Genomic DNA, 16,616 nt, shown 5'->3' with positions numbered 1-16,616 from the left:
TTATTTTATTTTATTATATTTAGTTACATTTATTTTTTAAACTTATTTTATTATATTAATATATTTTGAAACATTCATTTTATTTGTTGTTATTTTATTTTATTATATTTAGTTACAATTATTTTTTAAACTTATTTTATTATATTAATATATATTGAAACATTAATTTTATTTTTTGCTATTTTATTTTATTATATTTAGTTACATTTATTTTATAAAATGATTTATTATATTAATATATATTGAAACATTCATTTTATTTTTTGTTATTTTATTTCATTATATTTAGTTACATTTATTTTTTAAATTATTTTATTATTTTGATATATATTTAAACATCAATTTTATTTTTTTGTTATTTTATTTTATTATATTCAGTTACATTTATTTTATAAACTTATTTTATTATATTAATATATATTGAAACATTCATTTTATTTTTTGTTATTTTACAAATGTACTTAGAGTAATATTCTTCAGACCTATAACAAATGTATGTTATAAATAATATCTAAAAAATAATAATAATTATGATATTATAATAGTATCTAACATTACTGATTTTTTTCTGCCCCCCTCTAGCCTGAAAACATTTTAATGTCCAGTCCTGGGAGTGACCAGATCCGCATTTGCGACTTTGGAAATGCCACAAAATTGGAGACTTCTGAGGAGCACTACTGCAAGTACGGCACGCCAGAATATGTCGCACCGGAGATTATTAACCAAACTCCCGTCTCCACGGCAACAGACATATGGTGAGCCACCTGTTCTCCAGTGTGAAGGAGTGACTACTCACTGCAGGCACAATCTTGTTATCTGCAACAAAATCAAATCTCTTTTATATCGTTCAAATAATCCACCTGTCATTAATCTGTGCTGCTCTCCTGCAGGCCAGTCGGTGTTATCACGTACCTCTGGTATGTTGGATGGATCTATCAACATTTTCTTTAAAACCACAGACATCTTTCTTTTATTGATAACGATGCTTTATGTCTTATTTTAGCCTGACTGGTGTGTCTCCTTTTGCGGGTGAGAATGACCGAGCCACGGGCTTAAACATCCGAAACTACAACGTGGCGTTCGAGGAGAGCATGTTCGCCGACCTCTGCAAAGAAGCAAAGGGATTTGTCATCAAGCTTTTAGTGGCGGACCAACTGTAAGTTCATTTATAAATATATACGGATCAATGACGTCATCTAACGCAGTGTCAGTTGGTGTAACCAGTATTTTTTCCCCATAAAAATCTGATTATATACATGAAAATAAATGAACTAAAATGAGAAAAAATACAATCCATGTTTGCATTGCAACACTATGGTACATAACACATTTTTTTTTTGGTAATTTTTTGTCTTTTTTATGTCTTTTTGTGTCTTTTTTTGATGATTTTTGATGATTTTACGCCCTTTGTGTCTTTTTTGTTGTTGTAATTTTTTGTCTTTTTATGTCTTTTTGTGATTTTACGTCTTTTGTGTCTTTTTTTTGGTCGTTTTGTGTCTTTTTACATCTTCTTTTGGTCACTAAATGACCAAAAATGACCAGAAATGTACAAAAGAGATAAATTAAAGCTGCAAGCAGCGATGAACTGGCCCGAGCAGAGTACACTGCAAATTATTTGTTTCTTTTTCTGTTAAAAGATTTAAAAAAAACTTTTTGGGCCTTTTTTTGTTTTGTTTTGTTTTTTGGCTTTTTTTTGGTAATTTTTTGTCTTATGTAGTTTTGTGATTTTACATCTTTTGTTTCTTTTTTGGTCATTTTACGTCGTTTTTGTCATTGTTTGGGAAAATAAATGAACTAAAATGAGAAAAAATACAATCCATGTTTACATTGCAACACTATGGTATATAACACATTTTTACATCATTTGTCAAAACTTTTGAAAAAAAATGGTTGTATTTAGAATGTGTTGTATGTAGAAATATTTAATTTGATGTTTTTTTTTAATTAAGTAATTATATGTATAAGTCCACTTAAATACAATGTAGGTGGATGAAGTGTTTAATATTTATAATTTTTTTGTGGTTACACCATTTGACATCTTGCCAACCCTTATTTGTCACTGACTCATATAATTTAGAGCAACCATCAACCATGCTCCTTTCTCATAGACCTCATATGCATATTTTTCCTATCCCAGGAGGCCCAGTGCCACCGAGTGCCTTCGCCATCCTTGGTTCAAGGTAAGTTATCATTTAGGGAATATATACCCAGCCATGTGTCGTAGGATTTGTCTTTATATCTCCACTAAAAATCAAAATCAAATCAACTTTATTTATAGAGCCTTTTAAATCAGCCATAGCTGATACAAAGTGCTGTAGGACAGACCAACAATAAAAACAGAGAACAAATAAAAACAACTAAAACAGAGCGAGTCTCATGCTGGGTAAAAACCAGTAAATAAAAGTGGGTTTTAAAATGAATCTTCATTTTAAAAACCACAAAGAACAGATTTTCATAGTTTTAAATATGCCCTGTCTTCTTATTTTGAGTTAAACTGCACATGTTTTAGATAATATTATGTCATATTTATTTTATTTTTGTTTTATTTTTAAAAATGCAATTTCAATTTACAATAATATTATGTTACTTCTTTCAGTTTTACTAGGCTAATGTTATGGCCAACTTGTGGCCATTGAGAGGTTGTGATTATTCTTGTGTTCATTTTTTGTTTGTTATGTTTGTGTTGATGCCTGTTGTCTTTGTTGTTGTATGTCTGTAAATTGTTGAGTGTTTTGTTTTGTAATGTACTTTAGGACCCCCTCGAAAACCAGAGGATTCCTCTCAAGGGGTTTATCCTACTCAATAAAATTTCTGATGATGATAAAAACAAACAAAACAGAGCAAAGGCTCGTGTTGAGTTAAAAGTTAGTGAATAAAAATGGATTTTAAGATTACTTTTAAAAACAGACAGTGAGGAGGCCTGCCTGATGTTTTATGTTGATTTTATGATGATTTTTTGTTTTTTATGGTATTCATGCATATTTTATTTTGTGCGGGCAGTACATTTTACATTTTATTTTATTATTTTTATCCCATTTTTAATTTATTTTATCTTATTGCATCTTACTGATCTATTGTTTACTACATCTCTTTGTATTGTGTTATGTATTTATTGTTTGTGCAGCACTTTGGAAACCTTATGTTTGATAAAATTGTGCTATATAAATAAAGGGGATTGGATTGGATGTGGAAAGGGTAAAATGTTAAAAGTCACTCCAATCTTCTGTCTTGCAGTCACCAACAAACAAGAGCATCAGCACAGCGATGCTGAAGCAAGTTTTGTCTCGAAGGAAATGGCAGGTAAGCCACTGGACATGCATTTAACTCACAAACACAAAATTCACACTGCAGCTGATAAGACATTGTCCAGGACTAAATTAAGGGCTGATATTTTGCAGCCAAGTCATTAATATTTCTCCCCACATAAATGGGGGCAGCTATTGATTATCAAGGCTGAAAAACCTTTCTCACTTCCTTTTATTTCTCACAGTGTTGCAAGAACATTCAGTTTGTTTTATGACAAAGTGAACAAAGCCTGACCTCCCTGTGTCGTCTGTTTTTATGGCCAGGCTGTGTCCACAAGAGGAAAATGAAACATAAACTATCTCATGTTGTGCTTCATTGTCTTTTTTTTCAGCGTTCTCTTATCAGCTACAAATCCAAGATGGTGATGCGATCGATCCCGGAGCTTTTGAATGAGTCATCTAACCACATCTCCATCGCTGTGGCCCGGCACTTAAAAGAAGGCTCCCCACCACCCTCCTCTTCCTCTGACTCTGATGCAGATGTGGATGAGCTTCCCTTCATTCCTATGCCCCTGTCCATGGTCTTTTCTGGTTCCAGGGTGTCCCTTAACGAGATCCCGGGGGACGATGATGTCACCGCATGGCCCAGTGTTGCCGCTGATGGGACGAGGAAAAAGGACAACATGGAGACGGCAGGAGGCGGGGCTAATACAATGGCGAACGATGAAGAAGAAACCCCAGATGAGGAGAAAACGGATACGACAAAACGAGCTCCCCTGAAGAAAGGTTCAAGTGTGGAGTCGGACGAATCGCAGACGAAAAGCAGGAGGGCTACCATGAGGAGAGGCAGCTCTGCTGACTCAGCACTGCTTCTCCACATTGACCCAGAAGAGGAAAATGCAAATAAGGAATCAGAAGCAAGTAACAAGAGCTTGAAAAAGGCTGTTTCTATGGAACTACCCAACCGCAGCCCGAGCCCCGGGGCGGCAAAGTTAAGCCAGGAGGATTATGCCCTAAAGCTGGAACTGATGCGACAGCGATTGCTCAGGGGAGGAAATGTGGACAAGAAGATGAGCGGCCTACGAGGGCCCTTGTTTGAAACTCTCGGCATGGAAGATGAGAGGCGGACCGGGTCTCTCGATCGGAACTTGAGGAGATCAAGAACGGGGCCCTCGACACTCACCAGAGCGGCGTCTTCGGACGGTACGACGGAAGACACACCAAAGACCAAAGTTTTTTGTAAAAGCGCCTCGTTCACTCAGGGGGATTCTGAGCCCATGCCACTGCACCGCAGGTTTGGAGCCCCCTTGGAGATCCCATCCGTGGGGAACAGTAGCATCGAAGGGAAGAAGCTCCAGGAGGCAACTTCAATGTCTGCATTGACGGAACAAACAACACTGGAGTCTACAACGCCTACAAAGAAGACTTCTTTTATACTCCCAACACCAGGAAGATTGGACCAACAGCAAAAACAGAACAATGTGAAAGATCATGAGGATATGCAAAGCATGAATGAGAAGAACGTGGATGGGATAACAGAGAAAAGGACCAAAACCCAGTTAGAAAACACAGATAAAGTAGAATCCGAGCCCAGATCACCTTCTGTAATTACTCCTATAATTGTAATAGAGGAGGAGGATGATGAAGAAGAAGAGAGGAAAGAAAATCAGGAGTTGCATATTAATGAAAAGGAAGATTTAACACAAAATAGACCATCGTCTGCAACATCTGGCGAGGCCCGTCCAGCTAAAAAAGCCACGCCGAATGGTACAAAACCAACGGAAATCCCCATGTCACCTGAACATCCAGCAGTGTTTGCCAAGGTAGCAACCGCTGATCGATCTCCAGGTGCTGTTTCTACATCATCAAACCCTGATGTGGCAGCTGCCGCTCGTCAGCCTGTGCTCAGAACAGACATCAAAGACATCGACTCAGAGGAGGTCTTTGAAGCCAGGTTTAAGAAGCGGGAGTCGTCTTTGACCCGTGGCCTCAGGAAACTGACCAGAAACAAATCAGAGGAGAGATCTCCCGTACTTAACCGGAAGGGGGGTGAGGGCGGTGAAGAAATTTACAGGCCGGGGCCAAGAGGGGCTCCGCTTGAAATGGTAGCCAAAGGACTGCAAGAGAAATCCAAATCTGTTCAAGATTTGAGAGCGGAAGATAAGGAAACAGGCTTGGGCCTAATGGGAAGATTTTCCCTGCGTGCCAAGAGGTCAACATCCGTTGATAAGAAGGGTGAGAAACCAAAGGAGGAAAAGCAACAGGATGTGAAGGAAACTGCTGTTAGTAAGCGAGTTTCATGGGCTATTGGTCGCAGTAAGTCCCTGGATACAAAGGAGCTGAACAGTGCAGAAGCAAAGAGGCAGCAGGACGAGAGAGAACAAAGAAAAGCAGACGAGTCTTCGGTTTCTGCAATGAGGCGCAGGTTTGAGTCCAAAGTGGCGGGAATCTCTGCCAAAATAAGGAGTCAGTCAGAGGAGAGGAAGGACAAAGAAACTGGGGGAAGTCAGAAAGATCTGGTGCAGAAGGATCTGAAGAAAGTCACGGATTCCCCTGTTCTAGCAATGCGACACAAGTTTGAGAACAAAGTGGCAGGGATTTCCTCGAAAATCCGGAGCCAGTCCGAGGAGAGAAAAGAGGGCGAAGAGGAAAAGAGGACGCCCCTGTTTACCCGCCATCGTCATTCCCAATCTGAGGGGCGAGGACTCAAAGGAATGGGCATCCCCGAGAACCAACTGGCCAAACAGACCGGAGCCACAGCATCCAAGGAATCGGTCGAATCCACTTCTAGCATCCATTCTGAAAAAGCCTCAGAGAACGACAGGCGATCGCGGTGGGACAGGTGGGGTTTGACGAGAAGCAAGAAGGACAAAACCCCGTCGCAATCTGATCTGCCTTCATCAGTCCCCAAAGAAGAGGGTTTGTCCAAAAGCCAGCAGTTTATCCGCTCGGCTTCAGATTTCGCCCCCGTGTTCCACATCAAACTGAAAGACCACGTCTTACTGGAGGGGGAACCGGTCACTCTTAGCTGCCTTCCAGCTGGAAGTCCGCATCCAGAAATCACCTGGACGATCGGTACGTCAATCCTCTTGAAATACACTACCGGTCAAAAGTTTTAGAACACACCAACTTTTCCAGAATTTAATTGAAAATGATGCAGTTTAATGTCTCAGTGTACTCTGAAATTAATGCACATTTGCAACATTTAAAATTCTTTATTGAGCATGATAGTGTTTTGAAAGTAAAAAAAAGATTCAAAATCACATTTTATGTTGGACTAAAGGACTAAAAAAAGACACAAAATGATCAAAAAAAGACACAAAATGACAAAAAAAAGACACCACAAGACACAAAATGACCAAAAAAAGACACCACAAGACACAAAATGACAAAAAAAAGACACCAAAAGACACAAAATTACTAAAAAAAAAGACACAAAATGACCAAAAAAAGACACAAAATGACTTACAAAGACATGAAAAGAATTCAAAAATGGACAAAATAGCCCAAGACTCCATAGAGTTAAGTTGTTAACCCATTTCTTGTTCCCTGAAAAAGGCCTACTTGTATAATTCTGAAATGTACATTATTTTTCAGTTTTGGTTAAGCTTACCTTTTTTTATTTACCTCTGGCAGTTCACCACTTACCTTTGGACCCTTTCAAGCTGTTCATTTGACTTGAACTGCTTGAATTTCAATAAAAAACTGGAAAAATTGGGATGTTCTAAAACTTTTGACCGGTAGTGTATGTCAGTTTTTTGTTTTATCCAGAACCTAGCTGTCCAGTTTTCTTACATTATTTTTGGTGTATTCCAGATCGGAAACCGCTGGATGTGGATGACAGAATCAACCTGAGGTCCCATCCGGACGGCAGGCAGCTACTTACGATCATGAAGTGCAGCCGGAGAGATGCTGGAGTTTACGAATGTGTCGCTACCAACCCCATAGCGACCATCACCACCTCCTGCACACTGTCAATTGCTTGTGAGTAGCTTATTTAGCCCATTGTTATTCAAAAAAAAGTGTTTTATTGTTAATGTTATTGTATGAAATGGGGAAAAATGTGAGATGAGGATTGGAGACATTATTCATTGGAGTTCTCTCACCAGAGGCACAGCTGCTCCTTGCCTTTCATGGACACGCACTAATTATCTTCATGATGTGATGTATTCAACATAATTTAATTTTAATTGCAAGAAGAATGGTATAAATAGTAATGCAGTCCAAATGAATATTAATGCCAAAAGATTAACTTTACAGTAGATTAACTTAATGGGTTTTTGGCCCTTCTCATATTCATCACGGAATAGGAGCAAATGATGCTTCCTGCGATTTGGAAAGACTCCAGTCATGCTTTTGCACAAATTATGTGCAACAAGAACAACACGGCTTCGATTCTGCCAATGCCGCACACTAACACAACATTAATAACAAGACGTCTTGAGGCTTAAGTGGAAAATATATTTCTCTTGATGTCAGTTGCAATCTTTATTTCTTCTGGCTTTGGTAGTATTTCTAATCCCATCCACTGAAGTCCCCCTTGATTATACATGAGCAGTGGGGAAAATACTTCAGACAGCTTATCCCGCCTGAAGCATTGGCTCCATTGTTCCTGCTGGTGCACAGGCTTAATGGGAAATTCATTTTGGAATGAAGGAAAGACACTATTTGTGTCAAGTTCAGTTTGGCGCAACGACGAAACACAAACTATGATCTGGATGGTTGTTGTCGTCTTGAATCTCAATGAGGTCAATGTGACATTTTCATGTAGATTGATGAAGATACTGAAGCAGTGATTGCTAGAACAGAAGTGTGATGTAAGTCTTTTGCCAGGAAAGTTAAACATCAAGCAGTTAGTTGTTTTTACAATGAAACTATCCACGTACAGAGAACAGTAAAAACCCTGTACCTGCAAATAAAAAAAAAAAATCAAATTTTTAACCCTTTTCCACTTTCACCTAGTTAAATCCATTGACCAGATCTAGTCCATCTCATGACTTCCAAATATATATAAATATATTTTTTAAATTAAACTTTTAAATGACAAGTTGCATGTTGCAAAAACTACCTTAAAATAATAATATATATTAAATAATTTATTATTATTATAATTATTATTATTATTATCCACAAGTTATTTTTACTGATCATAACTACCAATTGTTTGGTAGAAAAAAAAAATCACAGTCTGGAATATGTCAGTGACTAGCAACATTGATTTTGATGCATTGCATTGTATGTGACCTATTGGGAAAACAAGGGGAAAATGTCTCAATCTGGTGAATTATAGAGATATTATAGGAGCTGAGGTTAAATTCCAAAAATAAGAATCATTCAAATGTTGCTAAAATTCTATATGCAGCAAAATTATGGAAAATAAAGAAATTAAAAGGCCAAAAGCTCCTTTTCAGCACTCACACAATCAGTGCTTCTATTGGCCACTGAAAAGCTTCACTGAAGGCTGCCACTATCTTTTATATGTGCTATGCCACTATACACTCATCTAATTTATTCTCTTTCACACTCTAAGATGTCCCAAAACGACCAGGGACCCCTGAAATCCCCCAGACGTACAACAACACGGCCCTGGTGCTCTGGAAGCCAGCAGACACCAAGTCTCCATGCAGCTACACCCTGGAAAGAAAAACAGAAGGTACCACTTAAAACCAGCATTATTCCGCTCATCCAGAGAAATATGAAATAAGCTGTGAAAAGCTTTGCTGTTATTTGCTTTAATGGTGGTTTTTTGATGGTTTAAATTCCCCTGTGTATTACTGTCAGTGCAATGTGGAGAAGTGACTCTTAGGAGGCGGCGGTGTTTGAACAGCTTTGACAATGTTTGTCTTTGTAGCCTATGTGGAGAATGTTCAGGGAAGTAAGTTTCCAAATCCATAGACGCCACTTAGACAGAGAAAATGAGTCAACCCACCAGGGAATAGTGACTGTACCAGTGCTGCTGTCACTGTGCACCATGAATCATCATTATCTCATAAAAATAAAGTGGCACAAACTTGGAGGAGCAGGCTTTTAGTTTCTTTGAACTTTTTTTGCTCTAATAGATGTAATTCTGATGCCTTGTTTGATGTTGCTACATCATTACCTGATTTACATTTTAATTCAGGTCTCTTTCACCGTGTCAGCATTAACTTGTTAGTACATTCGTTACCCTTTACCTTGTAGAAAATTTCAAGTCTTCATCTATGTGCATGTGCAGATTTATTAGTGTGGCAACACCGCCATCTGCTGGCCAATATATGAACTACAACAAGTCAAAGAGTTGTTTTGGCCCCTTTTGTAGTCACTTTGAGTCTCTTTGTTGTCACTTAGCCTCTTTGTAGTCATTTTGAGTCTCTTTGTATCATTTTGAGTCTCTTTGTAGTCACTTTGAGTCTCTTTGTAGTCATTTTGAGTCTCTTTGTAGTCACTTTAAGCGTCTTTGTAGTCATTTTGAGTCTCTTTGTATCATTTTGAGTCTCTTTGTAGTCACTTTGAGTCTTTTTGTAGTCATTTTCAGTCTCTTTGTAGTCACTTTAAGCGTCTTTGTAGTCATTTTGAGTCTCTTTGTATGCATTTTGAGTCTTCATAGTCACTTTGAGTCTCTTTGTAGTCATTTTGAGTCTCTTTGTAGTCATTTTGAGTCTCTTTATAGTCAATTTGAGTCTCTTTGTAGTAATTTTAAGTGTCTTCGCAGTCAATTTCAATGTCTTTGTAGTCATTTTGAGTCTTCATAGTCACTTTGAGTCTCTTTGTAGTCATTTTGAGTCTCTTTGTAGTCATTTTAAGTCTCTTTATAGTCACTTTGAGTCTCTTTATGGTCACTTTGAGTCTCTTTGTACTCATTTTGAGTCTCTTTGTAGTCACTTTGAGTCTCTTTGTAGTCATTTTGAGTCTCTTTGTAGTCATTTGGAGTCTCTTTAGTCACTTTGAGTCTCTTTGTATTCATTTTGAGTCTTCATAGTCACTTTGAGTCTCTTTGCAGTGATTTTGAGTCTCTTTGGCGTCATTTTGAGTCTCTCTTTGAGGCTCCTGACACTTTGGACCCACAGGATTGTTGCCTGTGTGATCAAGCTACCCTATGTTGCTATGTTAACCTCCAATAAGGAAAGATTTGTATTTTTTTTTTTTTAACGCTTACAGAGACTTTTAAATGAAGAGAAACATATAGTCCATGCTCTGTCCATAAAGTTCACAGCACCATTCTTTAAAACCCACTGATGTCTCCTCCTCTGTCCTGCAGGTGACTTTAACTGGCTGACTGTCGCCTCTGGAGTCGTCGACTGCTACTACAACGTCACTGACCTGCCGCCAAGCCGGGCGTTTAGGTTCCGCGTGGCCTGCAGCAACAAGGCGGGACAGGGACCGTACAGCAGCTGCTCTGCTCCGGTCTGCCTGGACTCTACGGGTATTTATACACGCTCAAAATGTACATTACTGCACAGAGTTCAGGGACATGGCCCTCTATTGGAATTGTGCTGGAAAGAGAAAACAGTAAAGGAAAAAATGTCTTAAAACAAATGGACAATAATAAAATCTCATATAGTAAAATAGTATCATCTGTCATAAGCAGTTTAAAATGTTATAATGCCTAACAATCACCTGATTTAAAATAAATAAGAAAACCCAATTATAGAATAACTTGACTTTTAATGTATAAGTCATAACATTTCCTGAGTGATAATTCAGTTTTGATAACATCCAAAAATTATGTTTTAAATTGATGAATTGATTGGATTCAGTTTGAAGCATCTTTGCCTGATAAAAACATACATTTGCCATATTTTGTAGCCTAAAGGACATTTTGATACATTATTAGCCAATTTATCACATTATTGGGTTTTATCATATTTTCAATCAGGTAAAATTTAAATTGTATTACATTGTGGTGCTACAGGTCATTACTTAAAGGCATATTTATAAGTGCTGTCAAAATGAATGTGCTCGTTTTTGCAATTAATTTAAAATATTGAGTGCATTTTTAAAGAATTATTGCAAAGTAAATGTTCCAGGATGTAAATGCTGAGTCATTATATCTTGTCTAAATAACTGAACATGGCCAGTAATTTCTTGCCAAAATTTAAAGCTGCACTTAAAGGTACCTGAATGAAAATGGGTCTATGGGTACCCACCAAGGTTATAATAGTTTTGGATTTTCCATTAGTTTTAGTTTTATTTCGTTGTCAATTTTTGTTTTCTAATTCAGTTAGTTTTGATGAGTTTTTAGAGTGAGTTTGCTAGTTTTAATTCGTTTTTATTTTTTGGAAAATGCTTAGATTTAGTTTAGTTTTTATTAGTTTTAGTGTTAGTTTTAGTTTTTTTGTAATGGGGTATTTCTTGGGTGCGATATTAAAAAAAGTCACGATAAATGTTTCCTTTATTTCCTTTGTCTGATCCATCTCAGCCCCAATAAGTTTATTAAGTCATAAAACCAGATAGATGAAATAGATTTCATATCAACTAAAAGGTTTACGGATGAAAAAAGTTGACAAAGACGAAAACGAAGGACATTTTCACTATAATTTTAGTTCGTTTTAGTTAGTTTTGTAACCACACAATACAGTGTCAGTTAGTTATCGTTTTTTAAAAACTCTTTTTTATTTTTATTTCAGTTAACAAAATTGTTTTTTTCAATTCTAGTTTTCGTTATTTTGTTAGTTTTCGTTAACTATAATAACCTTGGTACCCACAGATATCCATTATTACAAGCAAAAAAAAAAAAATCACGATTGATTGCAGCAAATTAATTAGTTTATTTCTTGAATCGACCCGCAGCCTTAATATTTATTAGAAAAACACAATATGAAGCTCCGTATGTGTGTTTTCACAGCTGGAGGAGCCTCCCCTGCGGTTGCCGTGGTGAAGACGGTCCCGGCTGCACCTGAACCAGCTCCTGACTCCTCAGTGACCGTTCCTCAACCAAAACCAGTCCAGATTAAGGCTCCCACCTCCACCTCCACCTCTCTAAGAGACGCAGCACCTAAAACAGTGGCTGTCTCCTCCCTGCCACCTGCAGGCGACACCTCCTCTCTTCCCTCCTCTCCTGCTGTCAAACCACCTCCACCCTTCGTCCTCCCCAAACCCCAGAGTCCAATCAACGTGGTGTCTCCCATGACCCAGACCCCACCCGTAACACTGGTAACCCCGCCTTTGACGCCAACCAAACCAGCTTTGGCGTCCGTGCCCACGTACGTCTCCACCACCACCACCGTCACCGCTCGCGTGACTCCCACTCCTGTCGCCTTTTCCCCTCAAGTGCTCCAGACCTCCAGCCTGAGCCCCATAGGGGACGGGGCCAGCACCCCCAGCAGGGGCACCCCGTCAGGTCGCACTACGCCCTCCACTGCTCTGCGACAGGGGGTCCCACAGAAACCCTACACCTTCCTGGACGAAAAGGCCAGGTGAGACAGATACTGACCCAGTTATAAATCATGGTTAGACTCATGTTTTAGGCTTTTTTTTCCATATTGTTTAAGTCCATAACAAATAGACTCTTAATTCTTAGAAGTCTAAACATTCACATTACTTAACCCTTTGGAGTTTGGGGCTATTTTGTCGTTTTTTTACTCCTTTTCATTCTGCCTGTATAAACCGCTTAAAAATCTTTACCATGACGTGTTGGTATCATTGTTTTCAGCAGAGCCTCACCTATATGACCTGATTATTTTTTCATTTTGACTTACTGGATCAACATTTAAAACACAAAAAAATTACAAAAAAACACAAAAGAATTACAAAAAACACACTTAAAACACATAAAACATGAAAAACAAACAAAAACACACACAAAATTACAAAAAACACATACAAACACACTCAAAACACACCAACAACACAATAAAAATACAAAAAACACACACAAATTACAAAAAACACAGACAAAAACAAAGAAATTACAAAAAACAACAACAACAAAAAAAAGGTAAACACAAAAGATTGCATACTAAATGCACAAAGTTAAATTAGAAAAATCTCTGCAAAAAAAGTAAAATCATGTTAATAAACTTCAAAGTGTTTTTTTTTTTTTAACCTTTGCTAAAAAAGGGTTAATGTATTAAATTGGATATGGAAACTTCTGGAAAAGCCAAAACTTTAGAGGAAAGCTGACAGCAGGGCTCCATGCTGCTTCGTTTTTACGTTGTGACATCATGAAGAAGTCGTGCTCCGGTGCTTTCATGGACTCCAGAACGTTAACTGATTATTTTTTATTTTAGATGTGAACAATTAGTGTGCTGTAGGAGGATTTTACTCACCAGATTTAATGTCTCTGGTCTGTAAAAGCTGCAATGAAAGCTGCACTGAGCCAACTGGAGGAGCTGCAGAAGTTAATGAATCCTTCTTTTTATGCACTGCTTTATTGCCCAGCGATCTAAATGTTAACTTGCAGTGTTTCGATTAAATTTGTCATAAATGTAAGCACAAAAATGGGCTTTTAGGCACTTTACTTTGAAGGTCAAGGCTTATGGAGTCATGCTCTGACTCATAAACATAGATTTCAAAATGATATGTTTGTTGAAGAACAAACAGAATTTGCCAAATTGCAAAAAATGTAATTAATTAAAAAAAATAAATTCACAGCTAACCAATATGGTGGCTTACAGTATATACAAGATTTTTTAACTTGAATGATAATATCATTTTTTATGTAGATTATGCATCAATTTTGCACCGATATGACTCAGGTGGTGACTTTCTAAAAAAAATTAAAAAAAAAACCTTAATTGATTAATTATATTTAACATTTATTATTATTATTATTATTATTATTATTATTATTATTATTAAGCATTCAATGTATTAGCAAATCAACCAGGAAAATTAAGAATAAATATAAATTAAATAAATAGATAAATATCAATACTGTATGTTCAGTGTCAGTCAATTGCTGATCATTTAAATAAAGAATAAATAAAAATAAATAAATGGCTGATACAATTTCTTAATCACCCCAAGAATTTTTTAATGAATTTTTTGTGCAAAAACATTTTTTAAAGTATCAGGCGACTGATAGATCAATCTGGCTCTAATATGAATGCAAATATATGGATTTTTGTATATATATGTATATAAGTACTATATCAACATTGTATTGAGCTATCTTGACAAAATAAAATTTCTATATGTTCTATTTCGTTGCCGTGTTGTAATAGTTGAATGTGTTTTTCAGGGGTCGTTTCGGAGTCGTCCGAGAATGCCGCGAGAACTCGACGGGCAAAATCTTCATGGCAAAGATCATTTCCTACAACCAGGAGAACAAGCAGGAGGTCCTGAAGGAGTACGAGATCCTGAAGTCCCTTCACAATGAAAAGGTCATGGCTCTGCACGAAGCCTACGTCACCCCGCGCTACCTGGTGCTGGTGGCGGAGTACGTGACGGGGAAAGAGCTGCTGCACAGCCTCATAGACAGGTGGGTCATCTCACACTGAGACACACAAGACAAGAGCTTTCAGTCTCTGGTGCAGAACACAGACTCATTCAGGCTGATTTTACTTTAATTTAACTTTCTTTTTTTTTTTTTTTTTTAAACATGTTTTTATTTGAAGAAATGAATATTGATCACAGATATTCAACATAAATCATTTTTCTTATTCCATTAAAGAAAAACAGTAAGAGTAAATACCATAAACATATTAATAATTAAGTAAATAAAATATAACATTTAATAAGTAAATTAAAACAATGTATAACAGTGATAAAATTCTGTTATGGAAACATTTGATTTAGAAATATTCAGAATATAATAAATAACTAAAATCTTATATAAGAAGCAAAAGAAGAAGAAGAAGAAAATAGTAAACATAGTGCAAAGTAAACATTAAAAATATAATAACAAAAACAATACATTAAAGACAATAGATCAATCAATAGTAAATACCAAATACATAGATAAAATTAAAAAAAAAATAAGAGAAATTAACAAGCAATAAAATAGTATCATTTAAAGAAGACATAAAAAAGATTTATAAATATTATTAAATAAAATATAATAACAGTTAAGAAAAATGCCCATCAAAGAAAAATAGTAATAGTAATATTATATACATAATAATATACATATTATTATGTATAAATCAAATAAAAATATAATTTACTAGAACAAGAAGCAATTAAAAGAAATCTGTTGAAAAAAAACTTAAATTAAGTTCATTCTTTATTTCACAGAAATTGGCCGATTTGACCAATTATGAATACACTCCACAGCCGGGTTGATATCTGTTTAAAGCAACATATCCTCACAGGAATCCGTGAAATAGCCACGGATTTGCTTAACTCAAAATCCGTGGAATAGCCACGGAATCACTCAAATTCCCGTGAAACTGACACGGATTTTGCTACAATGCAAGTTAATGCCAGTCATATCCCGTGGCTATTCCAACATACAAAGTGATTATGTACATTCACTGAGTGAATATTTAGAAAATAAAACATATATTTCTCACTAGAAATGTGATCAAAATCCATTTTTATGCAGAAACTAAGTCAAAATATTGATTTTTTCACTAAAAATGAGAGAACTTTCATTGTAGCGAAATCCGTGTCAGTTTCACGGAAATTTGAGTGATTCCGTGGCTATTCCACGGATTTTGAGTTAAGCGAATCCGTGGCTATTTCACGGATTCCTGTGAGACCAGGTTCGTTTAAAGAGTTATTGATTTGAGAGCCTGTTTTTGCTCCTGATAGGTTCCGTTACTCTGAGGACGACGTGGTGGGTTACCTGGTCCAGATCCTCCAGGGGGTGGAGTACCTCCACAACCGCCGCATCCTCCACCTGGACCTGAAGCCCGACAACATCATGGTGACCAACCTCAACGCCATCAAGATTGTGGACTTTGGAAGCGCTCAGAGCTTCAACCCCCTCAGCCTCAAACACCAGGACTCAGGAGCAGGAACTCTGGAGTACATGGGTGAGGACCAAGGTTATAGTACTGTTTCATTAGTTTTAGTTTTAATTTTGTTGTGAATTTTTGCCTTCAAATTCAGTTAGTTTTAGTTGGTTTTTCAAGTGAGTTTTCTAGTTTTAGTTTAGTTTTTAGTTTTTGAAAATGCTTAGTTTTAGTTTAGTTTTTATTAGTTTTAGTGTTAGTTTTGTAATGGGCTATGTGTTGGGTGCCAGATTCAAAGAGGTCATAATAAATGTTGCCTTTATTTCCTTTGGTTTATCATCTCAGCCCCAATAAGGTTATTAACTGTTTTGTATTTTGGTTCTAGTGTAAACATCCCAGTCTCAGTAAACATATTCACCATGTGTTGCATGTTCAAATAGAAACACTGAATTATGAATGAAAAAAGTTGACAAAAACGAAAACTAAGGACATTTTCACTATAATTTCAGTTAGTTTTAGTTAGTTTTGTAACCACACAATACAGTTTCAGTTA

General features: G+C 36.7%; 1 protein-coding gene across 1 annotated transcript in view; it reads left to right on the top strand.

Moving 5' to 3' along the window:
- The window catches only part of LOC131962658 (striated muscle preferentially expressed protein kinase-like), a 78,210-nt gene that overhangs the window by 57,326 nt on the left and 4,268 nt on the right, over window positions 1–16,616 (top strand). Inside the window, exons 28-39 of the mRNA XM_059327640.1 lie at window positions 583–755; window positions 891–917; window positions 1,004–1,156; window positions 2,138–2,180; window positions 3,235–3,300; window positions 3,638–6,320; window positions 7,062–7,229; window positions 8,776–8,898; window positions 10,483–10,647; window positions 12,070–12,640; window positions 14,407–14,646; window positions 15,921–16,144. Of these exons, the coding sequence (XP_059183623.1) occupies window positions 583–755; window positions 891–917; window positions 1,004–1,156; window positions 2,138–2,180; window positions 3,235–3,300; window positions 3,638–6,320; window positions 7,062–7,229; window positions 8,776–8,898; window positions 10,483–10,647; window positions 12,070–12,640; window positions 14,407–14,646; window positions 15,921–16,144 (4,636 nt within the window). The remainder of the gene's footprint in view (window positions 1–582; window positions 756–890; window positions 918–1,003; window positions 1,157–2,137; window positions 2,181–3,234; window positions 3,301–3,637; window positions 6,321–7,061; window positions 7,230–8,775; window positions 8,899–10,482; window positions 10,648–12,069; window positions 12,641–14,406; window positions 14,647–15,920; window positions 16,145–16,616) is intronic.

The sequence above is a fragment of the Centropristis striata genome, chromosome 24 (assembly GCF_030273125.1).
Source record: "Centropristis striata isolate RG_2023a ecotype Rhode Island chromosome 24, C.striata_1.0, whole genome shotgun sequence".
NCBI lineage: Eukaryota > Metazoa > Chordata > Actinopteri > Perciformes > Serranidae > Centropristis > Centropristis striata.
Note: the sequence above shows the minus strand (reverse complement) of the source record. Positions and strands in the feature narration are given on the sequence as shown.